Source organism: Daphnia carinata, chromosome 9 (assembly GCF_022539665.2).
Source record: "Daphnia carinata strain CSIRO-1 chromosome 9, CSIRO_AGI_Dcar_HiC_V3, whole genome shotgun sequence".
Classification (NCBI taxonomy): Eukaryota; Metazoa; Arthropoda; class Branchiopoda; order Diplostraca; family Daphniidae; genus Daphnia; species Daphnia carinata.
Genome location: NC_081339.1, coordinates 7,476,004 through 7,500,628, shown reverse-complemented (window position 1 = coordinate 7,500,628; position 24,625 = coordinate 7,476,004). Strand labels below are relative to the sequence as shown.

At 40.4% G+C, this 24,625-nt stretch overlaps 1 protein-coding gene across 1 annotated transcript in view; it reads right to left on the bottom strand.

Moving 5' to 3' along the window:
• The window catches only part of LOC130700763 (discoidin domain-containing receptor 2-like), a 28,892-nt gene extending 4,567 nt beyond the window's left edge, over nt 1–24,325 (bottom strand). Inside the window, exons 1-11 of the mRNA XM_057522744.2 lie at nt 23,510–24,325; nt 17,056–17,178; nt 10,218–10,431; nt 9,245–9,350; nt 8,090–8,211; nt 7,733–7,842; nt 3,156–3,298; nt 2,783–2,967; nt 2,507–2,634; nt 1,818–2,184; nt 37–525 (exon numbers count right to left, since the gene is read on the bottom strand). Of these exons, the coding sequence (XP_057378727.1) occupies nt 37–525; nt 1,818–2,184; nt 2,507–2,634; nt 2,783–2,967; nt 3,156–3,298; nt 7,733–7,842; nt 8,090–8,211; nt 9,245–9,350; nt 10,218–10,335 (1,768 nt within the window). The 5' untranslated portion in view covers nt 10,336–10,431; nt 17,056–17,178; nt 23,510–24,325. The remainder of the gene's footprint in view (nt 1–36; nt 526–1,817; nt 2,185–2,506; nt 2,635–2,782; nt 2,968–3,155; nt 3,299–7,732; nt 7,843–8,089; nt 8,212–9,244; nt 9,351–10,217; nt 10,432–17,055; nt 17,179–23,509) is intronic.
• Between the last annotated feature and the right edge of the window lie 300 nt (nt 24,326–24,625).

Below are 24,625 nucleotides of genomic sequence, written 5' to 3'. Positions count from 1 at the left end.
TCTCAGTTTGTCTTCTTTTGTTTTTCTTTTGATTACCTGCGGATGTGTTGGTCTTTTTCAGTGGGCCCTCAGTTCCGGCCAGCAACAGAGTGCTGTAACTGTAATAAGGCGAGAAGCGCAGGGCGTGATAAGGCTCCTGGTACTCGGTCCTAGTCAAATGGGCGCTGGCCGGCGAGTGAGGCAGCAAGTATTGCGAGGCGGCGTCCGAGCGCGACAAGTCGGCGCCAATGTTGCCATACGGCAGCGAGTTGTTCTTGTTGTAAATTTTGCCACGATGGTGTTGCAACAATTGATCTTCGTGATGCTCACCGACAGAGCCGTCCAACAGACGTGGACTGGGTTGACTCCCGACCTGAGAGGCCCAATTGGCTTTGTCTGGTAGCGGACTGCCGGACAGGCTCTTGCGTTGGCGTCTTCGCATTATCATGAAGAAAATAGCAGCCGCTAGGAGGAAACTGACGGCCACCAGAACACCGACGATGATTGCCATGTACGTTTGGTTCTCCCTGGTTGGTGGGCTCGTTTCTGCAAAGGCAAAACAATAATAGAATATATCATAAAAATTAAAACGAACAAGAGAATATTAGAAAAAAAAAAAAAAAAAAAGGTCTAGTACAAATTACGTTTGTTTAAAAGAAAAGAATTAAAACAAGAAGCAGTGGGAATTTTCTTGAATTGTTTAACAACTCGGGTATTCGACGAACAGATTAGGTTAACGTTAACCAAGAAGAACTTTGATCCCTTCCAACCTCCCCACGTCTGAGAATTCCAACCTTCTTCCAGTTCACGAACGCGATTGTTTAACGACCCATTGAAAACTGTTCCCAATTCGTACGTTTTTGTTATTGCCAATAATACGAGAAAGAAAAAAACCGGGTTCACGTCGTGCAAACTGTAAAATAACAAAACGCTGAACCCTGGTGGCAACGGTCGGATTCAATGACGTCACAAGAATGCAACATGAAAATTTTCCCTTTTTTTTTTGCCGGCCCTATCATCTGCTCCAAACATAACAGGGCCAGCGAACACCGCCATCTTTCATCCCGGAATATACCTGGATATGCCGTCACACTAATAATTTCGAGTTTTTTTTTTTTTTTTTGTTTTTGTTTTAAGTGCTTCTGCAAAGGTTTTTATGAAGCTGGAACGCTACAGGCATAAAGATATGATTTAAAAGTTGGCGGACAGACAGAGACCCCCAGATGTGAAATTTTGGAATGGATCCTGCGCCTTATTCTGATTTGACGAGAATGAGAACGAAAGAAGAGACACACAGCCGGATGTCGCCTTCCCCCTCCCGAAAATCGTATTTCGTTTTTTTTTTTTTTTTTTTTTTTAAACGCAGAGGCTTCCATGCATTTCGAAAAGAAAAACTGCTCCAACGATTATGGTTTTTTAAATGACTATGGGGAGTGAAGGAGGGCTGCTTGGCTGCCACTCACGCCACTGGGCGAGTTCGACGTGTTTCAAACCGGAAAAAAGAAAAGAAACACGAAGCGTGACATGGGAGGGTTTGGAAATGAGCGTTCTATATTCATATGGTCGACGACTGAGGTAGAAATAGACTACGGTCTGATGTTCGGCATGTTAACGAAACGAAAAGTTCTTTTTTTTGCCCTAAAAAAAAAAGAAAAGAAAAGGGAAGTTCAATATTATTTTTTCTTTTTTGAAACTTCCTTTTTTTCTTTTTCTGTGTGTGTGACAAGAGAGAAACGATTCATTGGCCGCGGAAGAAAGGCGTTGATTGGCATAAATATCGAAAAAAAAAAAAAAAAACAGATCACGACTTGCTTCGAACTTTGATTCGTGTTCGTTACCGTTGGTTTGATCCGACGAACCGGCGTTGGAGCCGACTTCGTGACCGCTTGGCGGGAGTGGCAAATTGGAGACGGGCGGAATGGGTGCGGCGGCTGGCGGAGTGACGGGACTGCCATCTACTTCGGTCGTGTAATTCCTAGCGGCCGGTTCTGAACGGAACGAGACCTCGCTGATGAGGATCCAACGGGCCGGTGGCGCCGGGAAGGACAAGCGCAGTTTGACGAAACGGCCCACTCGGTGGTGAAGCTTAACGCTGATGTTCCGTGAATTCTCGAAAATTCGGTCCTCTGGCGGACGGAAGATAATCGGCTCTCCCGGGTAGATTTGTCCGCCAACGCTGAAATGCACTTGCATTTCGGAGAAGATCTAAAACATCGCAAATTCATTGATGGAAATTGTTAAAATCGCGGCTCTTTTTCGTGTTGTGTTGCCACTTGTCAAATGGCATGCCGTGATTCATTCACGTTGCCGTTCTAATCGTGCAGGAATTTTACGTTGGCTGTAAAAATTCAATGACAAAAAATGACTGTGTATGGAATGCAAGCCTTTTTTTTTTGCTTGGTTTTTTAAATAGTGACTGATTTAACGTTGACGTTTAACATTCAGCGATGGCGTTGAAAGGTGTTGTTATTTATTAGTTATTTATTTCAACGTTGCAAACTGCTTGATGGAAAGAATGCGACCCTACCTGGACGTCCTTGGTAAACTGATTATTGGCGAAGATACTGAGCGATGTGAAGTCGCGGACCGTGTCGAACTCGAAGACGATCTCGACGGGCTGGCCGTTGCGCGAGTCGTTACGCCACCCGACCCAGCCTAGAAACGGTCGATCATAAAACGAACAAAAAAAAAAAGAAGGAAAGCGAAGAGAGAGAGAGAGAGAGAGAGAAAAAAAAAAAAGGCCATGAAAACGATGACGGGAAATGTCGGGAGAAGAAAACTGATACTCGGCATAAATCTTTACCTCGATCCTGGTCGTAGTAGCTGGCTTTGAAGTTGTCGGGACCGAGTTTACCGTCAGTCAGCTGGCCCAGTCCCTGGCGTAGTAAAGAGCCGTCCCAGATGCCGTCGTAAGAAGCGTCGTAGAACTGCCAGCCGGCCCCGCGCTGGTCTCCCTGCGGCATTTGATAGCTGGCAATGCCCTCAGACCTTCAAAGCACAAAGAAAACCCACAACAGATCGAACATTACACATCGTGAATGGACGGGCGGCTAGGAGCGACATTTGCTTCACCAGTTTATGATATGACGTAGTTAAATAAGACACACACAAAAAATGTTTTTTTTTAGTGCAAAATGAATGCGTCTCTCGCGAGATGACAGGATCTTATTACGTACCAAGGGCAGCCATAAATCTCGACTCGCATGCAAACCGTCCGCCTGTGATGGCTGTACGGGAAAAATCGCAACTTGCGGGCGATCAACACCGGATCCAATTCACGCTTCTCGGCCACGTATGTATTGGTATTTCCTGCAATTACCTGAAAAAGGGAATTTAAAAAAAAATGAAGATGAGTACAAAAAAGTAAAAAAACAAAAAAAAAAAACTTCAATCATCTTCAATTCTGTTATTATTTGAATTAGCGGGACGGCACTCTATTCGGGGGCATTAGCAAAACATCCCAACAGCTGACACGACGCTGATTTATTTCACACGACGAATTGCATATTTAAATACCCGAAAGTAACAGAAGCCTTCCACTTTGAAATATTCAGTCACCCACGTAGGTTTAAACCCAAAAAAAAAAAAGAGAGGGTTTGACGAAGGAACGCAGCAAGTTATGCAAATCATTTGAAAAGCGTTTCGCCAAAGAACGCGTCTCTTTTGTTTTCTTCACATAATCACGACCGTGGAATTCAAGCCGACTTTGATCGTCAAATTGAACATAGTCCCTACATATCTCGGGGCAATGCGTACGTTCGAGCATCGCAAGAATAAAAAAAAAAAAAAAAAAACGAAAAGAGAACATGGGATGTACAAGATTATTGATCGCACCCTTGTAGGCCTTCGAGAGGTAAATAGCTGTACAAGAATCGATCGATCTTTTCTGTTGATTGGCTGCAATATATTCTTTCTTTCCATTCCGGCACCCTATTCTCATTTACAGCTCATCCCTTGTTGTGCAGGGAAACAACAATCGACGTCGTCATCAACGTCAAAAGCAGAGGCGCCAACCAAACAAGTCCCAAACTTTTTGTTGCTTGTTGATGATATCCCTCTCCCCCCCTCTTATTACCAGCCATTCGGTCAAAGTTACACGATACGCCGAGCAAACTTCATTCTAAAAAAAAAACAAAAAAAAAAGAAGCGAGAACTGAGCAACACGCAACTCTATCGTCATCAATCCAGCAAATAAAGTTTGGTGACGTTGAGAAACTCCGGATAAACAAAGTTCATCCCCGGCCTCCTCCCTCCCCCAACTCGTTCATATTCAAAACATCCAATAGAATCCAACGTTGTTTTTGTTTTTTTTTTTAAATCTTTTCATATCATCATTTTTGAATTGTTTCTTCAATTTTCCAAAACGAGGTTTGCTGTTTTTAAAAAGAACTTAAGAAGGTCGTTGACTGCAATTCGCTCGTTGAATTAGGAGCGCTAAAGATTCTTTTTAATTACGTAACGGCGTCGGCTTCGTGAGATGACGTGTCACTCACGCAGAGAAGAAAACTCTTTCGATCTATTTTTCTTTTTCCCCTTTTTTTTTGGCCTAGCGCTGGGAATTCCAAAACAGAGAGTTGATTGGCTTTTCTATCCATGGCGGGCATGTGTACAGGGCTAAATCAAGGCCGTTCTTTTTTTTTTTTTCTTTTTGATTCATTAGCCAGCTTGTCTCCGGCCCTGTATTACATCGCAGCTCACTCTCTGCTGTCTTGTAACTTTTTTTTTTTTCAACGTACAGCCGGGCAAAAACATAGGGAGGGGGGGGGGATGCCATTTGACGTTGACATCTCTGGCATCTACACGAAAAGGGCCTTGACTATAAACACACATCGCTCTCTATGACTAATGGCGTTGTGCGAGAGCGCTCTGCGAGATAGATCAGACATTTCGTGTAACACACACGCACACGACAACTGATTATAAATTCGAAAGAAATGTTTTTAAAAAGCAAAATGCCCAAAAACTAAAATTTGGGAGATTTTGGACACGTTTCACTTGTCAATTTGAGTTGATTTCTTTTCGTTTGTTGGATTTTTTTTCGATTATGATTGCTCCAAGTCGTTGTCTGCGTGACGGTGCGTTCAAAAGTTTCACCCCCCCCCCCCTCCTTCCTCTCAATTTTCTTGCCCTATTTCTACAACCCCTCCATCCCGTTAGAAAAAAAAAAAAAAATTAGATTCCAAACTTCCGGTTGTTTTTTTTTTATTTTCTCCTACTGGTTTGAAGTTTTTAGTAGACCCCCAAAAGATAAACACGAACTTGGACTCTTCTTGTTTCTTTCTGTTTTTCGTCTGGTTTGACTTCTTTCCAATCGTGTTGGGCAAAGAAAAACGCAGGTAAAAATAAAATAATGCGTCGATGGAACACGGTCGTGCTTCCTTCCAGATAATTATACACAAGAGAGAGAGAGAGAGAGAGAGAGCTATTATAAAACACACCTGTTTGTTATGACTTTCGAAACGGGGCACGTTGTATGAATCACCGCTGTCCAACTTTTCCTCATTTAGTCCAATACGATTAAACTAAAAAGACAATGGCCAAAACGATGTTCAAATAAGCATTGATAGATCCCAGTTTTTCAAAAAAATAAAGAGGGGCCCATTCCAAAACTGCGTGAGGAGATGCGCTTGGCTACGCCGAGAAAGCCTTTCGACGTTTGTCCATAAACGAGTGGATGATTAAAGAGCTAGAAAACAAGCAGCTGTGTAACGGAAAACTTGTTGACGAGGCTCGAATGGTACAGTGATTAGCTCTTTGGCTTGCACAAACGGTAACGAAGAAGCTACTCTCGCTAAGAACCGTTCAGCCCGGCCATCTCACAAGAGTGGGAACGTGGAAAATGAAAGACGAACGTAGATGGATCCACGTCCAACCGGTCCGAAACCAAACGCAATTTGGCAAACCTGAGCTTTTAAAAACGATGCAAAAACATATTGTGAATGAAGATCACTCCTCACTTCGCTCGCATCTCGTTCGAAATGTCAAAAAAAAAAAAACATTTAAAAGTTAAAACAAAACGAAATAATGCGCCTGGGACATTCGTACAAAAAAAAAAAACGCACGATCGTTTAAGGCGTTTGTTTCACTCTAAAACGGAATTCTTTTTTCTTTATTTTCTTCTCAACACGACATCCATCAACGCGATATATTTAAAAAAAAAAAAAAGCCTCTGTCACTCGGTGAGAAATGAAAGAAAAAAACAGGTTGCCTGTTGTGCCGGTGAGAATGAGTGAATGACGACCGACCGGGTACATATCCGTTGTTGTTATTTAAACTTGATTTTAATTTCTTTCTCTTTCTTTCTTTTTTTTTTTTTTTTCGGTTGGGAAGAACTGTGATTTGAGTCAGGACACACAGCACACACAACCGCGTAATAAGAGACGACAACACAAAAAGGACGGCTGTCGTTGTTTTCATGTTCTTGTCTAACTGTCACTAGACAATGCACGAAAAGCCGGTTCTCACGAGCTCGCTCGATTTTGACCGTTAACAATGAAATCCCGCGTGAGAGAGCTTTCAAGGCGTAGCTTTTAACACTCGCCCTCCTCATTGATTCGTCGCAATTCTTAGTATCGCATTACAGTTACACTTTTTTTTTCTTTTTTTTTTTTTTTTGTTCTTCTTTGAAATATTAACGTAACTCTGAATTTCATGAAAGGTGTGACGTGTAAAAGGAACGTCGTGATTATAACGGAGATATTCAACAGGACGAAAAGATTTGTTTCGCAGCCAAAGTCAAACGAAATTTAAAAGCGAAGAGCAGCAACAAGATGATCGTTGTTTAATGAAGTCGTTTCCGCTCCTGAATGCCCCCGCCCCTAAGATCTAAGGGCGGACATCACCCCCATCGCTATTAAGCCCATACGTTAACGAGGGAGGAAAATACAATCATCAAAACTGAGTTTAAAAAAAAAAAAAGAAAAAGAAAAATCTTAATTGTCCAAGCGCTGCGCTACTTGTACAACGTTTCAATAGATGCCGTCTCTCTTCCTGGTGCGTGACGCACGCGAAATAATTACGGGGCTACGTTCCATCCGCACACATAAAAAAAAAAAAAACGGGAAAGTTGGGAGCTGCCCGCACGTCATTTTCAAAAGTTTTTCATTCTCTTGCAAACGGGGAAGGGGATGAAACAGATTCAACGTGAAAAGCAGGTGGGTTGTATAACAATCAAGATTGCGGCTAAGAAACGAGGTGAGTGTAACAAGCCGAAGGTGCGCGAGGTTCTTTCCCAAGATTTTTCTATTTTGCGACCCTCATCGTATTGTATGGCAGCGTTGTACACATAATCAACGGTAGCGGCTTTCTTGTCCTAGTTCGACGCTTTTCGATTCTATTCTTCTGTTCCTACGTGTCGTCGTTTACCCCCCGTCCTTTTGTCATTGGCGAGAGTCGCAGCAAGACCCCAAGTGATGAAGAGAAATTCGTAAGAAAAGAAGGAAAATGGGCACGTCAACAAAAGAGAGAGAGGAAGTTCCATGGCCTTTTCTTAACGCAAGTCATAACAATCCAAAAAGAAATGTCAGTGCGATCTGAACGTGGCGCACTGTTCAACAATTTACGTATGAAATGTACGAAAAAAAAAAAAAAAAAAAAAAAAAATAATTTTTATTTCGTAGTTTAATTCAATTTACTCCCCCCCCATTACTTCTGTTGGCCGGGCTAATGGGCATTAAACGAAATGAAAAGAAGAACAAGAACGCTCTTCTGGGAAATTAAAGAAGATTAAAGCGTAATTGAGCAATGTACGTACCTCTTCGCTTTTCGTGTCCTTGTAACGCACCCATTTAGCCAACGATTCCCTCCAGTATTCAAGCAGAAAGTGCTCAGCAAATTCCTGCCCTTGGCCATTGCCGAATCGTCCTGTCGAACATACACACACAAAAAAAAAAAGGAAAAGGTTTTTAAACTTAAAATTCAAAAACGATCCACATAAAAACATTGTTTTGTTTTTTTAGAATCATTCCTTCACCTACTGCCTGTTGATTCACTACCTTGATACTTTCGATTGTTACGTGTCCGTGGCCTTTAGGACAAGACGTGAAAACTCAAAACTATTCCATTCACCAAGTTGGAAACAGTTTTTAATTATTTTTTATTTTTTTTTTACCTTGAGTTTCGACGGCCGTGATGACGTGGTCGGTCTTCAAGTCGATCTCGAGCCAGTCGCGCGGCTGGTGAGTGGCTTGTTGGCGCGGACACCACGCTCCTCCGTTCCGCTCCACACGCACTCTGCAAAAAACAAACAAAAAAAAACACATAGAATACGCTATTAAGCTTTTTGTTTGTTTACATTTATTTTTTTTGTTTTATTTGATGTGTCGAAATTTATCCGCTAGCCGACTAGACCGAAAATCATAACAGTTGGCAGCTCAGCTTTCTCCAGAAATTAAGACGGGATAGTCATCGTATGTGTGCCTTGCGCTAATGGACTAATCACGAGAGACGGACTGCGCGATGTTCAAGTTTAATCAAAACGATGACATTCGAGTTTAAAACCGCATCAAATCAAAGCATTTTTCTTTAAAAAAAAAAAATAAATAAATAAATAAATAAATATCTTTTGTGGAGAAAGATGGGGGATCAATAAAACGACGTGTAAGGTCCGTTGTTGAATGCAAACCATGATTTGAATTTTCAATTAATTTCGAACCGTTTGAATCGAATCATTTTCAATTGGAAGAAGGAACAAGATCCTTTTTGCTTTCGTTAGCGTCGTGGCAAAAAGAACAGTCAATCATCGGATGCTAACTAGTGTAGACTATCCCTGCCAACGGGAGCGGTAGACTCACGTTGGCCGTAACATCTGGTTAATGTCAGGCAGCGCCAATTAGCAACCGATTCGCGCCTGTCATTCACTCAGACAAGCATCCACCATTGAGACTAATTAAAAGACACACACAAAAAATAAAAGAGGAGGGAGGATAGTTCCACAGCTTGACGGATTCCCGCAATTTCACCAGAGCAATACGATGACGTAACAAAGACAATCCCCTTAAACTATTTGATAAAAAAAAAAGAAAAACAAGTTCTGACTTTTGTTACAAGAATTGAAAAAAAATAAAATAAAATCAAAATAAAATCAAAGCCAATAATGTTAGGATCAGCATTCCTTTCATCATCCGAGCCGATGGCCGTGAAATGTTTCCACATCATTTTGAATTGGCTTTTCTTAAACTTATAATAGGGTATGCAAAAGGCTGGGATCAGCGAATAAAAAGCAGATACATCCCATTTATTGAGTGAGCGTCTTTTTTTATGTTACCTGGCATTGTGTGGGCCGACGCTGGCACCGTCGAACGAAGAGCTGGCGGCGATGTCCTCGTCGCGGATGGCTCCCGATTCCATGCCCAAGGCGCCGACGCATCGACCTAATTGAGTCGTAGACGAGAGATGCAAAAAAAAAAAAAAAAAAGAAAAAGAAGGGAAGCGACAGGCCAAGAAAAAAGAAAAAGAAAATGAATTTACGATGTACGTATACAAAGAAGACAGCACAAAAAGTAAAATGTCATAAGTTTGAGATGCTACACGCATTTACGTCATTAAAAAATAAAAAAGGTTTTTGCCATTCCTATTCTTGTGGAAAGGGAAAAAAAAATAATAAACAAAAGCCGGATTTTCGGCTCGTTATTTGAATTTCGGTTTTCACAATGGAAAGGGCCAATTTCACTTGTCTTTTGTTCTTCCTTTTTTATTCTCCGAAAATTGTTACAGATGTTTTCATTGCGTTTTTTTTTTTCTTGTTTTTTTTTTTTGTCGGAGAGGTTAACGGTCCTTCTCGTTTGGAAGAGTAAAGAAAGAAACAAAAGAGAAAACGCAATCAGCGCGTTTTTAATTGAATGAGGTTGGTAAAACAACGGCCGAGATGAGTCAGACGATGTTACTGACCTCCTCGGGGCCTCAGCTTCTAATTAAGCTCTACATTCAAAAAGTCCACCCGGTCCGTTCTACTAATTCAATCGACAAAACCCTATACAAGAAAAAAAAGGGAAGGGGTTTGTTCTAAACAGAACAAACTTTTAATTAAAGATCTTGCCCTTTTGTCTTCTTCATTTTCGAAATGATTCGCAATTCCCCCAACTAAAAAAAAGGATGAGCGTGTTGCAACATTTCGCTAAATTACACGTGCCACTCGACGTCGTTGACGTGTTAGTGAAGTCCAATCAGCAGCGTCAATTAAGATGGCCGTTCCTTAAAAAGCTAAAAATATGTACGAAGTCTCTGTTTTTTTTTTTTACTTGTATCGAGGGCGGCGGCTGGGCCGAAGGCGGTGGTGGCCATCATTACGGCAACGGCAAACATCGTCACGCCGCCCACTGCCAATTGACGAAAGGGTCTTCGTGCCGCGCACTCCATTTACTTGGCGTCCCCGACGTGCTACCGACGTTTTTCAAGCGTCAGTCTCGAAGTGGCCAGTTGTATTTTTGACGGCCGTTAGAAAGCCCAAGCTCCCTGGAAAAAAAAAAATTAAAAATGGCAATGTTAATTGAACTTGCTGAAGTCTATGCCCTCCTTTTCACCATCTAAAATTCTGCACACAATACATAACGGACGTGAAAGAGAAGGGGGGCGAAATTGGTACGCACACACAAAAGGGTCACCGATCTCTTTTTGTGATGACTACCAAACAAACTCCGAATGGAGAAGAAGCAAACAACTTTTAGACATCATTGATATATATATATATATATATATATATATACCAACGGCATTCATTATAAAGTTTGCTGCTGCCCCCGCTCTCCAAGTGTTCTTCAACATCAATCGAATTTTCAAAGGCAGGTAGTGAGACGGGTAGACTCTCAATGAGGAACACAAGTGAGCACGTGAAACGCTTCGGCTCGCTATATCTCCATAAGCTTTAATGTTTTTTATTTTATAGTTTACTTTCAGAATTGGCCGTTGTCACGCTGAGCTAGGAGCTGTCGCTGCCAGGCTACGACCATCAAAACAATCGATCCCTAATCACGATGGTGAAAGCCCCCCCCCCGCTATACCTGACACGGGTGATGCGCACACATCCCGAAAGGTAAGACAAAGAAAAAAAAAATGAATAGACCTAACTTAGAAAAAAAAAAAAAAAGAAAAGAAAAATATATCCATTTAGGCATAACAAGCTCATTGGCAAATGTATGGATTCGTCAAGTAAAAACAAAAGAAGGGCGCAAGAAAATACGTTAGGAAGGCAAAATGGCGAGGATCGATAACATTGCGGAAGGATATGCATCGAACATATCGATATTGATTGAAAGAATTTTTTTGGAGGGGGACTTGTCGGGGTCTGGCAGATGTGTGTTTTGTATTCGGGGGATATATAAATATATATCTATACAAAGTCCCCCCCCCCCCCCCCCTTTTTTTTTTTTTTTGAAGAACTTCCGTTTTGAAGAGCTCCTCTATAACGAAAGTTTGGAAGTGTTCCACTTTTGATTCGTACTTTTCGATATCGATACAAGGACCGGCGGCGATGTACAAGAGCCCTCCCTTTTGTCATCTATCGAATTCACGTAGAAACGTTGAAAAGAGGAACTTCAATCACACTAAAGAAAAAAAGGGCCGAACGAAACAAAAGCAAAATGATTTCCTCTTTTTAAACGAGTTCGTATCAAGTGGATCATTTAACGGGTTTAGAAAAAAAAAAAAAAAATGCGAACCACTGACTTTTGGAGTAGGATTTCAAGAGCCTCAAAGTCGAAATATATGGCCCGGCTTATTCTAATAGCCAGAACGGGGGAGGGAACGCACGACACATGCAAATCCGTTTTTTTTGAATAGTTGAAACCAGGAGGGGCCCCTTTGAGCGAATAGAAAGCGCCGAGTGAGAGAGAGAGAGGATCTCTCGAGAAGAGAGATATGTGTACACGGTTGGATCGCCTTCACTTATACACATACATATGCGTAATTACATATATATATTATGCATACGCGTTGTATGTGGCCGATAGACACAAACAGATAGGGCACGCAGGAGAAGGCCACCAAGCGGATTACTGGTAGGGCGGGGGGGGGGGGGGGGGGGTGCGCTCTCCTATTTTCATTTCAGCTCATTATCTCGGTGAAAATGAAAAGCAAAAAAAAAAAAGACACGCACTGATGCAACTTGTTTTTAATTGCCCTCCCCCCCCCCCAATGTGTTTTTATCGGATAGATGAAAAGCTGGCACAAACAAAACGTTCGTCATTTAAAGAGGATTTTGAAATGAGAGACATCACAAATGTTGATCTATTTCGATGAATTATTTCTTTTTACACGCGGAAAGAGAATCCGCACGGATCTCTCGTCGTACAACAATAGCGGTAGTGAATAGCGAGTGTTAAACTTGATTCTTTTCATTCGTACATCCCCCCCTTCGCTCCATCACGTCGTTTTTCTTTGCTTGGATCTACTTGCGCGTGTGTTATTCGAGAGGCCCTGCCATGGATTTAGAAGTGTCTTACATTCTATTTTTTTTTTTAACACTGAATAAGAACATGTTCGTTGTATGCGATGCAAGTTAAAGAAAAATAAAACGAGGTAGAAAAAGGGGAGGCTGAGTCTGTGGGAGCCGGAACATGTGACGTGCGAAGGAGGGAGGGATCCGGCAGTCCTATTGTGCTCCTATCCGGCCCTCCTTCTGTTGTGCGATGTAAAAAAAAGAAAAAAAAGGATGTAGACTATTGTATACAACAGTTCCCGGTCGTAATGGACGGACCAATTTTTTTTTTTTTTTTTCTATGGGCCTTCGATGTGAAATAAGAAGTGGACAACCGCATCTCATGAACGCCTACAGCTTCAGCTATACAAGCCTTGGAGGTGCTGAAGCCTCGCCATTTTTATCCTTGATACGTAAGGAAGCGGACCGTTGGGTCAAGGATTGCGATGAAAAGAAAATGGATAAAAAATTTTTTTTTTATTTTCTACTATCGACGCGATGAAGGACGTTAAAGAGCAACGTGTCGATTCAAGGAAAAAGAAGATTGAAAATGTAATTTCTTTTTTTTTTTTTTTTACAGGGAAACAAACAATTTGGTTCGCATTTCACGGTCGCAATTGTTCAGTTTCTTTTGATATTATTCTATCGAAAAAAAAAAAAATAATAATTCTCATCATCGCTCAGCTCATCTTCTTCCTTAAAAAAAAAAAGGAAAACCCACCAAAGACTGGGGGAAATTTTTATTCCTGGACTGGTCATTATTTATTGACAAGAGGGGCGTAGACGAAGGACATTCTCGTGTTACTCGGACTTGAGCCTCCCTTGATTGATCCAAACGGACCTTCACACACATAAAAATCGCCCCTTTTTTTTTTCAATAAAAAGAAGAAAAAAAGAGAAGAAAAAAAAAATAAAATAAAATAAAAGCCAAACAAGAGAACGTCGGCGGAGATGTCTATCGGGTGCTGTTCATCGTTTCCCTTGGCTGACTTTTCATAATTTATTCCACGTACATGAATCTATGAGTATACAAACACCGACATGTACACCTATATCCCCCCCCCCCCCTAAAAAAATAAAAATAAAGAGGAAACTCTTGTGCATCTGGTCCCCCGCTCATTTTTGTGTGTCTGGAACGTGGTAAGAGTCCAGCGGGGTCGATGGAAATTGAAAACGCGCGCGACCCATGTCAACTTAAAGATTCAGTTCGGATTAAATAGTCCCCCCCTCTAGTCCTGTCCTCTCCTTTTATTTATTTATTTATTTTTTTTTTTTTGAGGGGATAAAAACCTGAACTCCCTCCTTTTATTTTTGCGGGTAGAAAACATGAAGAAGAAAAAGATCCGTTAGGATTTTCCCCCCTTTTTTTCGAGTTCTTTGCTGCGTGTCGTCGTATCTTCCGATGACGTGCCAATGAATATTCCACCCGTTTTTTTTTGGTACATAAAACCTTTTACATAATCGAAGGAACCCTTTTTTTTTTTTTTTCTTTTATCCCTGTCGAGATCCTTAACCTAACGGCTCGGACAGCTGCTTAAGAACTAAGGAAAAAAAAAACAAAAAAAAACCTTCGCAGCCAAACAAAGTCGACGTCTAGTCGTTTTCATTTGACGTTTGAACTTGATCGACACGATGTCAAGAGACTCGAGACACATGGTCGATTTAAAAAAAAAAAAAACGTGAGTCCCACCCTAATGTCTGTGCTGTGCGTTAAAGCTCGCAGTCGTACCTCCTTCCCCTCCGCCACCCCATCCGCTTTAATAGATCGTTAAACCAAGCGATTAACGAATATAAGCAACAACCGTTTTTGTTTTTTTCTTTTCCCCACTGGAAGGCGAAATGCAGTTCGAAGTGGAAGCGACCAGCTTTAATCGCAAATGTACTCGCACTTTAAATTGAATGCAGTCAACGTTCATACGTGCACCCTATTTTGATTTGGGCCCTGGGAAATTGTTGTCTGCCTTTCTTATTAATGGAAGAGAAAAAAAAAAAAGGGGCATTGGAGCAGCAGCAGCAGCAGCAGCAGACTCCATCGAGTGCAAAATTGTTATTCTCCTTCTCTCTCTCTCTCTCTCTTTTTTTAGAGATGAAAAGGGAAAAATAAAAAGGCAGGATCCTAACAGTACAATGCATTTTATATGGATAAATAAACACAAAGAAAATAGTGTGAAGGCCGGGGAATACGTTACAAAAGCAGAGAGAGAGAGCTTTTAAAAAGAATGGCTTTCACATTTTTCGTCACCTACACACGTAGCCTTTCTGACTTTTACCCTTTTCCAGGTCTACTCCCCCCCCCCTTTCCAAAATCTATACGGCACGTTACCTAGGAAAAACATGCACGAAAAGAACGAGGAAAAGTTGGAAACATTTCGTTTAAACTTGAAATGATCAAATCTAGAAAAGCACGTACTCGGACGATTGGAAAACGTTCTTTTCCCCACCTGAAAATGTGAGTTTATCTTTCAAAAGGGGAAGAAAACCAAAGACGCGTATATGGATCGTGAAAAATGCCGAATTGCACCGCGAGTCCTTTCTGGGAAGTGATGCCGGTCTCACTACCTTCCCAATTGCAATCAAGGCTACACGTTTAATTTGTCTATCCTTATAACTTCGTCTCTGTTTATAACGCATCGACGTGTTTTTTTGTTTTTTTTTACATTTCAATGCCATAAATCGAAGGAGTGAAAGACAACAGTTGGACTTTTAATGGAATTTTACAGTTGGAAATCCCAGCAATGCCTGTCGCTAACGCCAACGAGTGACACATCAAACGCGGGAATACGACAAAACCAGCACGCACGTAGCAAGAGAATACCTCTAGTCGGATAACTCATTTCTTTTCAGATGCCCCAACCGATGCCACGATGTCAAACAAAAAAAAAAAAAAAAAAAAAAAATGTGAATGTTTCAAGTTCTTATGCGCACGATAAACGTCGGGACCACATTGTACTCGGCATCCATTTAGAAAGTGAATTCTTGCGTACGTGTGGCATTATGATTCGAATCAAATAGAAAGCCAAAACAAACGACAAAAATAAGAAAGGGCTTTGATAAACATTTGCTACGTTTTCCCTTACAATTTCTTCAAAAATGAAAAGGGATAGCGCATTTCTATTTCCCCCTTCCCCCCCAAAAAAATTCTAATTTAAATGTCCCGCTATTTGGGGGGAGGCATTTGCAATTCTGCTCCCCATTGTTCTTCAATCGGAATCAACAAAAAACAAAAATGATTTAGAAAATAAAAATAAATAAATAAGGGTCAGCAGCACTCTCTCTCTCTCTCTCTCTCTCACTCTCTGTTTGGCCAGTCACAAGAGGCAGCTGGTGGTTATACGTGTGGCTGTCGCTTTAATGGAGCGTGTAACAACAAGTCTGGCAGAGGGGAGATAATAGCCTCGAAGAAAAACAAAAAACAAAAAAAAAACGATGCGATATTATTATTCTTATACAGTGCCAGACAAGTTCTTGAAATAATATAGACGAACGCATGTCGGACCTCTGTGACGAGTCCTTTTGCTGGTATGGGGCAGCGAGAGAAAAGAAATAAATAAGAGAGAAGGAGGGGCAAAAGAAAAGCTTTTCTTTAAAGGTCGCTAAGATGAGAAATGGAAGGGAGTTGTGTTTCTTTCGTATATATTAAGTGCTAAGAAAGAAAAAAAAAAATGGGGCAGAAGAAAACTTCAGCAGAGTGTGAGCAGAGCCATGTTTTTTCTATTTTTTTTTTTTTTTTTTCCGTGGGGGTTGTGAAAATGCTCGACGATTTATGACGTCCCCATCGAAATTTATTAGACTTTGATTCGACTGCTAAGTCGGCAACAAGAAAATGGACCTCTTTTTTTTTTTTTTTTTTTCAAAGACATCAGGGTAAATATTGCCTTCTTTAAGAACGAATAAATAATGAATTGTTTTTTTTGTTTTTTTTTTTGGGAAATTCAAAGCGAGGCCGAAAGGGAGAAACGTGAAAGTTCATTAGGCAAAAAACCAAGACCCTTTTTTTTTTCTATTCGGTGATGGGGATAGACATTCTCCTCCTTGTCTTGTTTTGTTTCAAATGTTAGGAAAAAAAGAAGGCGGCATAAAGCGCGACACAGCGATGATCGTGACACCGGAGAGAGAGACAACGAATGGGCGGGGTCGATCCTGATGCCAAGTTCCAAAAAAAAAAAAAAAAAAAAAAAAAAAAAACTGAGGGAGGGAAAAAGATCAGCGACCTCATTTTTCATCGAAATGAATATTTTCTGTTGGGGGGAGGGGGGCTATCTTGGCGAAAAAAAAAAATCATTTTAAAGTTCATTAAAACTCCGGCAAAAAGAGGGCGGGACTGAAACACCCCCCCACAAAAAACAGTGCCGCATTTCCGCATATTCAAAAATAATTCATCGATATCGATTTACATCCTAACCCAAAAACAATTCAATTTGTATGTGGCCCTTACTTTCTTTGTTTTCGTTCATCGGGGAACATTTCCTTCTTATTATTTCCAAAAAAATAAATAAATAAATAAATAAAACGACTTTGAAAATGAAGACGAACAAAAAAAAAAAAAAAGAAAAAGTTTAGAACTGAAAGTTGAGATGAGTTTAAAGTTTCTTGACGAAACAAAAGACGGTCGGGGCTCACCACGAGAAGAAAAAAAAAAAGGGAATCAAATGGGAAATAGATACCTTTGGGCTGTCGTCCCCTTTAGCGCGTTGCTCTCGGAAATTCCTCAATCTCTTGTTGAGTCTTCTCGCTGTTCGATTCGCTGCGACCTCTCGGCATACCCTCCGCCAACGCTACAAGTTCAACTATCAAAATAAAATAAAAAAGAATTAAATTAAACATCTTTTTTTTTTTTTTTACTCCGGATATAAACATCAAACATGAAATAAAATAGGCATAAACTCGCTTGTTTATATTCTTTTGAGTTTTCGTTTACAAAGATGAAATTTGCCAGAAAGCGTCATGACCTCACGACCAATAAACGTTTGAAAACGGTTTCAAAAACGTTTAATTATCGCGCTAAAAAAAAATGTTTGTTGTTTTTTTTTAGTGCAATCATCTTGTGTGGTCCTTGCTCAGTTTCAACTTTCGCCTCTTTCACCGCAATCTCCGCCTGTTTTTGTTTAATTTCTACCCTTATAGTTTTTGACTCGAGTACGTGCCCTGCGGGACAAAAAAAAAAGATGGCACGAATCGGGAGTGATAGGAACGAGGGTGGGGAGGATTAATTAAGCAGCCATAGGAAATCGACTTATTTTTTTTGCCCCGTCTCTCCAATAATAAAAGGAATTACACGAGTACCAGCAAAAGTAGATAAAACGTAATCATATATTCTGAAACCTTTGTTATTTTTAACCCTCCGTATAAAACTCCTCCCTTTCAATGTTGCAGTTTTTGTTTTGTTTTTTTTCAAAGCTAGCGGACGAAAGCCACAGAGGTTCATCCCCCACACGTCATCCGATCCGAATACAAACACTGAGGGGGTAGGTGGAGGGCTAATGAAGAAGGGTAGGATTTTTAAAAACCATCTACTAGAGTTGTTACATGGGTTAATTTTATGAAAGAGAACAAAAGCTATGGCCTTCATATCACCGCCTTGGCCGCATTCTTGCAATGTAACAGGGGAAAGCAAATACGTTATGGAACGCCGGGAAATATTAGAAATTTGTAACGGTGCGATTATTAAACGTAGAAAGGCCAATGGTTACCACCCACGGGCACTCAACTTCGTGGAGGTATCGGATTTATTTGGTAAACAATTTCGGCCCTTGTTTGTATCGAGCCAACGCCGGTGGCCTTCGTCTTTTCGTATATCCCGAGAATAGCAGCACGGCGTGCGTAAGTTACAGTGTCAGAACAAGGGCACACACGAAAAGCAGATTCTCTCAAACTGATGAGAGGATGACTGGCGTGTTGAGACTGCCAGTACGTATGGGAGGGCGATGCTAAAGAGGGACATCTGGTAGCCCGTTCTTTAAGCGCCGACGATGAATCTGATGGCTTTGTGACGGCCGTCATCTGACGAGAAGCTCTTTTTTTTTTTTTTTTTAAAGGCCTAAAGTGATGTCGTCCCAAGTCAATCATCGCACACAGAAGTGGACTAAAGGATTATGTACGGACAATCCCCCCCCCCCCATCTTTGCTCTTCAAACTTTCTCAGCCATTATGAACAACATTTCACAATGTGCCATTTGTGGAGAGAAAAAAAAAAAAGAAATGTAAATGATGGACTGGCCTTCTTTTTTGAATCTCGTAAACGAGATAAAATGTACGTGAAAAAAGAAAAAAAAAAAAAAAAAAAAAAAAAAAAACAATGTCACGAACAAGATGTAAAAATCCATTATTCTCCACACATAACGCCTGTTTGGAAGAGAGAATGATAGATTGATGGAATGGGAATCGGAAGACAGTGAGAAAGAGCGAGAAAAAAAGAAAGAGAGAGACGAATGAAAGTTGATTTATGATAGCCGTTCGTTGCGTTTCCCCCCGCGCCGCTCACGCCACCGTTCAACCCGTTGACTGATGGATGATCACGCAGCCGTTTCACCACGGGCAACGGTGCCCCTCTCTCCACATGGCTATCGCATCTGTCTCGTTGTGGTTGGCCGTGATCAAATACGGGATGACGAATTCGGCACGGCCCCTTGATTGCCGCTATTCACATTGTTCGTACTCTAACGTAATAATTCAACGAACAAAAAACAAAAAAAAAATGCTGCGCAACTTGCGTGTGACGTGCGTTTAAAAACATTTGCTTCACTGGGATTATACAATTTCCATCGCATAAAAATTGAGAGCTAATGGCTTTCCATTAATTCTAAAAAAAAAAAAAAAAAAAAATACGAGTTTTGCCGGATTTTTTGGGGAAATTATTCCATTTTTTTTTTGTCCCTTGCGTGGCTTTTAATATGAACGCGGTAGACAAAAAAAAAAAAAAAAACCTAACCGACCCAGTTCGTTTGCATTTTTTACTTTTTAGTTTGACAAGAAGACAAAAGGTTTAGCCGCTGGTATACTTGGTACCCCCAAAAATTCTATATCTAGACCAGTAATCAAATTGTCTTCTTTCCTTTTTCCTTCGTGATTTTAACCGCAGTCAATTAAAATAAAAATCCCTTCCCCTCTCTAAGAAAAAGAGAGAGACAGACGAGAAAAGGCCGTCCCGTTTCACCCGTTTCAATTATACGTAGCATGAACGAAATTGTAGGAGAACCGTGAACGAACGTGAGAGATGAGAAACGAAATAAGGTCCAGCAACACACACACACACACAAATCTGGCCTTCTTTTTTAAAAAAATTATGAATTTCAATTAACAAAACAAATCCTATTTTTTTTTTTTTAAAGACCTTGTGTGTTTGATTTCGTTCTTTTATTTCCCTATTTAATTTCAAAAATATACGAATTTCATTTTTTTTTTTTACATTTCTTTAATGGTCGCACTGCCACCGGCCGGATTTACTCTGACCGACCGCCTCGTTGTGGTTTGTTTTTTTTTTTTTTTTGCTTGACGTCCTTCTTGTGCGGTGGTGGATAAAGCGTAACATGTGTTGCAAGCCATAGAGTTTGTCTCTGTTTGTCTGCCTCTTTCCACCCCATGTGACAATATGCGTTCGTTTTTGGGGCGGCTTTGACACGCGAAACCCACGATGTTTTTTTCGAGAAGAAGAAAAAAGAAAATAAAAGGGCACAACACACAAAAAGGAGAAGAGAAGAGCCCCAGTGAAGAAGCCACATATGGCCCGCTCAAAAGTGACATGATCTCTTTCGCTCTCTCGCCTTTCCATAACCTCTCTCCCCCCCCCCCCCCCGATGGTTTTGTCCCTGCTTAGCACACATAAACAGACACACGCTGACCACGTGTGTCAGATAGTATTATCGTTAGTGACCTTCTTCTTTTAGATCCTCCTCTTTTTTTTCTTTTTTTTTTGGAAGGGGAGAAAGATTCAGGTCGACGTCCATGGCGTCGAGCGTCATACACCGTCGTAAGATTGTTTAGTCCCATGTCGGCAGTCGGAAAACACACCCTCTCCTGCTGGGCCTTTTTTTAAAGGTCTAAAGCAAAGAACGTCTGCTTACATTATTTATTTCTCTTGCTTTCATTTTTTTTTTTCTTAAGATTCCTATAAGTTCTGACATTTTGTAATTCACGCACCCCCCCCCCCATCTAAAAGAGTGAAACATTTGAAGATTTTCTGTGTCTCTAATTGAGGTGAAAATACTTTTCCTTGATCAATTCGAGAATGTTCCTTCACGTCTTGTCCCGCTTTTTTTTTTATTACTCCCAACGTATCGGGGGGCTTCGTGTTCTTGAGAAGAAGAAAAAAAACGAAAGGGACTCGACCACAATCGATGGCAAAAGAAGATACGGAAGATTTTTTTTTCTTACGGAGAAAGAACCGTAAAATCGTAACTCTGCGGGCATGACGTTTGTTCGTATCCCCGTACGGCCGAAAAATCTCATATAAAAAAAAAAGAGGGTCCTCTCGAACTATACAGCAGAATGCAAAGGGTTTCAGAAGACAAACGGGTCAAAACATCATCGACGCGGTTCGAAAACTCTTTGAATAATGCAACGTGAAGAAGCAGAAGAAACTCATAAATGACCGGAAACACAAGGTAAAATTTTGAAAAAAAAAAAAAAAAAAAATCCCCCCTTTAAAAAAAATTCATTTGCATACGTGAAAAAGAAAAAAAAATATTTTTCCATCATGTCCCGAACAGACACACAAAAATGAAGTGGATTCTGGCTGTAAAACATAAAAAAAAAAAAAAAAAAAAAAAAAAACGGGAGAGTCTCTTGCGTTTCTGGTTTCCCCTTCGTTCATGTGTGTAGAGCTGCTACTTCCTGCCTATTAATACACACCGAAAAACGCAGTACACCGAGTAACAAAAGCTTTTCAGCTAATTTCAACCGAAGAAGAAAAAAAAACAAAAAAAAAAGACATTTGTTTATGAAGAAACACAATTCTTTTGTCTTGGAACGTGACGATCTAAGCGTTAAACTCATCTGGTTTTACTTTAAACAACAACAAAAAGATATGCATATGATAAGTAATCGATTCCGACCCGCCCTTAAAAAAAAAAAAACTAGCTCTCCTTAAATGCCACAAAGGGAATCCTTCATCATCGAAAATCAAAAACGAAAAAAATAAAATAAAATAAAATAAAATAAAATAACGATCCGATCAGATTACAAAATACGGTGGGGTCTTCATTGCCCCAAACTGAATGCAATGCCCGTCATATTTCCATTCAATTTTTGTGTGTAAGAAGAGTCGGTGTTGTGTCGTTCGGGGCCAGTGATTTTCTATTCTCCACGTTTTTTTTTTGTTTTTTTTTTTCTTTCCGATTTAAGAAAAAAGAAAAGGGAAATTTTGACTGAAAGATGAGGAGAATAAAAAGAAGAGATACATCGGGCGTGCGGCACAGATGAACAAAAAGAGAAACGAAAAAGAACGAAGATGGATCGGCTTGTTTCCCTACGTTACTGACGTTCTTCGGTCGGCAAAATTGTTTGTCCCAACTCTCTTCCCTTTGCGTCGAAAATTCTTTTCTAACGCTGCATACAGAGAGGCTAGTGTTTTTTGTTTTTACTGTGTAACGCAAGCCCCAATCAGTCGACTGGAATGACCCAAAACACAACGTATCTCTCTTTTTCTTTTTTTTTCTATTGGCATTAAGGGCCGCAAACGGATACAACAACGCGATGCACAGTCAGCTGCAAGGGCGGACAAAAAATCATTTGTCAATGTGATGTTGTTGACTGTTTCCGACAGAGTCACATGGATTGGACAATATACGAAAAATCAAACTGGAGTTTTAAAAGACGAAAATATTTGAAGAAAAAGAAAAAAAAAAATGAAAGAAAAGGTCATTGATTTCTAATCAGCGGTGGGGGCGCTCGTTACCGAGGAAATTAGTCAAACGATGATGAGTCCTTAATGAACGTAGACCCCAAAAACAGACTGGCAGCAAGTTAGCTACTAGGCACAACCATGGAATCATCAAAGCTTTAGGTCTTTGGTTTTGAGGATGATTAATTACACAACTCTCGGCAAAAAAAAAAAGAAAAAAAAAATGGTTTTTAAACATTCAAAAAAAAAAAAAAAAAGGCGGCGTATTTCTTTTGAATAAGTCCCCCAAAGTCACAACGCCGTAACGAGAGGGAGGACCTGACTAATCAGACGAGCCTTGGTGATAATATGCAGAGCACACATGTTTCCCATGGCGTCTGTTTCTCGACAGAGTCCTGCATTATTCTTCTTTAAAAAACATTTCACATCTTTTTAAAACTGGGCAAAAAAAAAAAAAAAGAAAAGAAAAATCTCGTTGATGTGACTTTGATTTACGAGCCTCGTCACAAGCCTCCCAATCGACCCCACTCGTCATATTTCGATGTGATTTTCTTATTAGAAATACGAAAATTTTGATGACCGCCTTTAAAAAAAAATATAAACTGCCTATCGCTGAGTTCTTTTAAAAAAAAAATAAATAAATAAACTACCTGGGTTCTACCTCTCACCTGTTCGTGTTCACCCCCTTTGCGTTACACTAAAGCAGACAAACGTCACATGCTTTTTTACGATCGTCTCTTGAGTTTTTATGTCGTACTCAACACTCGTCATGAAAAAAAAAAAAGGGCAGAAAATGAAGAGAAAGCCGCCATGACACATGTCCTTAACACAATCGAGACATTTCTCAATCAGGAAAATGAGATACTCATTTCGTTCCCACCCCAACTATCCCCTTTTCCAAAAAAAAATTAAAGATGGCGGACAATTGTCGCGCCTTTTTTTTTTTGTTTTGTCTGTTATTGTTTGGTGATACAAGGTCTGTTGTTTTACAAGTCCTTCGACTACCCAAAATTAGCGCCATTTTTTGTTTTTGTCGGGCACGACGAAATGAAAGAAACAGCAGCAAAATAACCGCAAAAGGACAGTGGCCAACCGACCAAAACGGTCATTACAATCCATCACACGCTGAGAGCTGTGTGTGTTTCACTCGACAATTCTTGTTTGCAAAATTCCAGCTGACATTGGCCACATCGTAACGAACTCTCACGAACAATTTCGGATGACAACGAAGGTTGAAACAAAAGCAAAAAAAAAAAAAAAAGGAAAATTCAATGACTCACCTCGTTATCGATAATCAAATAGAGTTGCTCCAATTGTTTGGTCCAGTCTTTTTGGCAAAAGAGAAAAAAAAACGACGTGATAAAAACGAAACAAGGTAATCGTGCGATGGGTGTGACGGTCAACCGGTCAGCAAACTGGACAGGAAAAAAAAAAAAAAAAATAAGCACGAGGTTCGACACCGATGTTAATCCGATGTATCGATAAAAGCGAATCGAACCGATTTGGCAATAATCGCGACACGATTCAAAAGAACACGTGGAACAAAGGCGATAGCAGTCGAATCGAAATTGGTGCAAAAAATTGCGGGAAAACTTTCGTTTTTTTTTTTTTTTTCTTTGTAAATTGATTGATTATCTTTATGATGGCGATGGGAAAGAAAAAAAAAAAAAAGGAGTTTAAGTAGGTTAACACTTGACCAAGTCTTTCTCACTTCTTGTTCTCGAATCAGTCATTCAATCACTTTTAATTGATAAAGAGTCAGGTGAAAAACTAGGACAAGCTTCAAATCTCTTTCAGCTGTTTCAACTCTTTCTTTCTCTCTGTGCATGGCATCCGCAATTTTTTTTTTTTTTCACATTGTCAGATTCGAATCACTCGAAATTAACACGTACAATAATTTTCACAAATACACTGGCACTGTTCAACAGCAGACGACAAACAAAATGTTAAACTGCGTTTTTTTTTTAGGTTCTTTTGCACACAAGAGTTTCAATGATTTTCAGTCTACGAAATTCACGAAACTCGACGCAATCATTCAGAGAACGAGATGCCCAACGATGTGAACGGTTCGACTGCTGCCGTCCAACTGACGCTGTTGTTCAGACGGTTGTGTTACAAGAGGCCCCAGTGTGGGTATCTTTTTGTGGCGCGCAGACACAACTCGCCAAGGGAAAGGGGAAGCCATTTCTGTCTTTCTCCTTCGCCAATGGCCCGAAGCAATGAGTCGGGGTTCGGGTCGTAAAAAAAAAAAAAAAATGGAAATATAGTATATAATAATAATAATAATAATCGAAGAAATATCGTCATCGTTGACTTGGGTAGTGTGCAACCGAGTGGGTGCAGCTCATCGAAGGAAAAAAACGAGTGAGGGAATATTGTGGAAAAAAAAAAAAAAA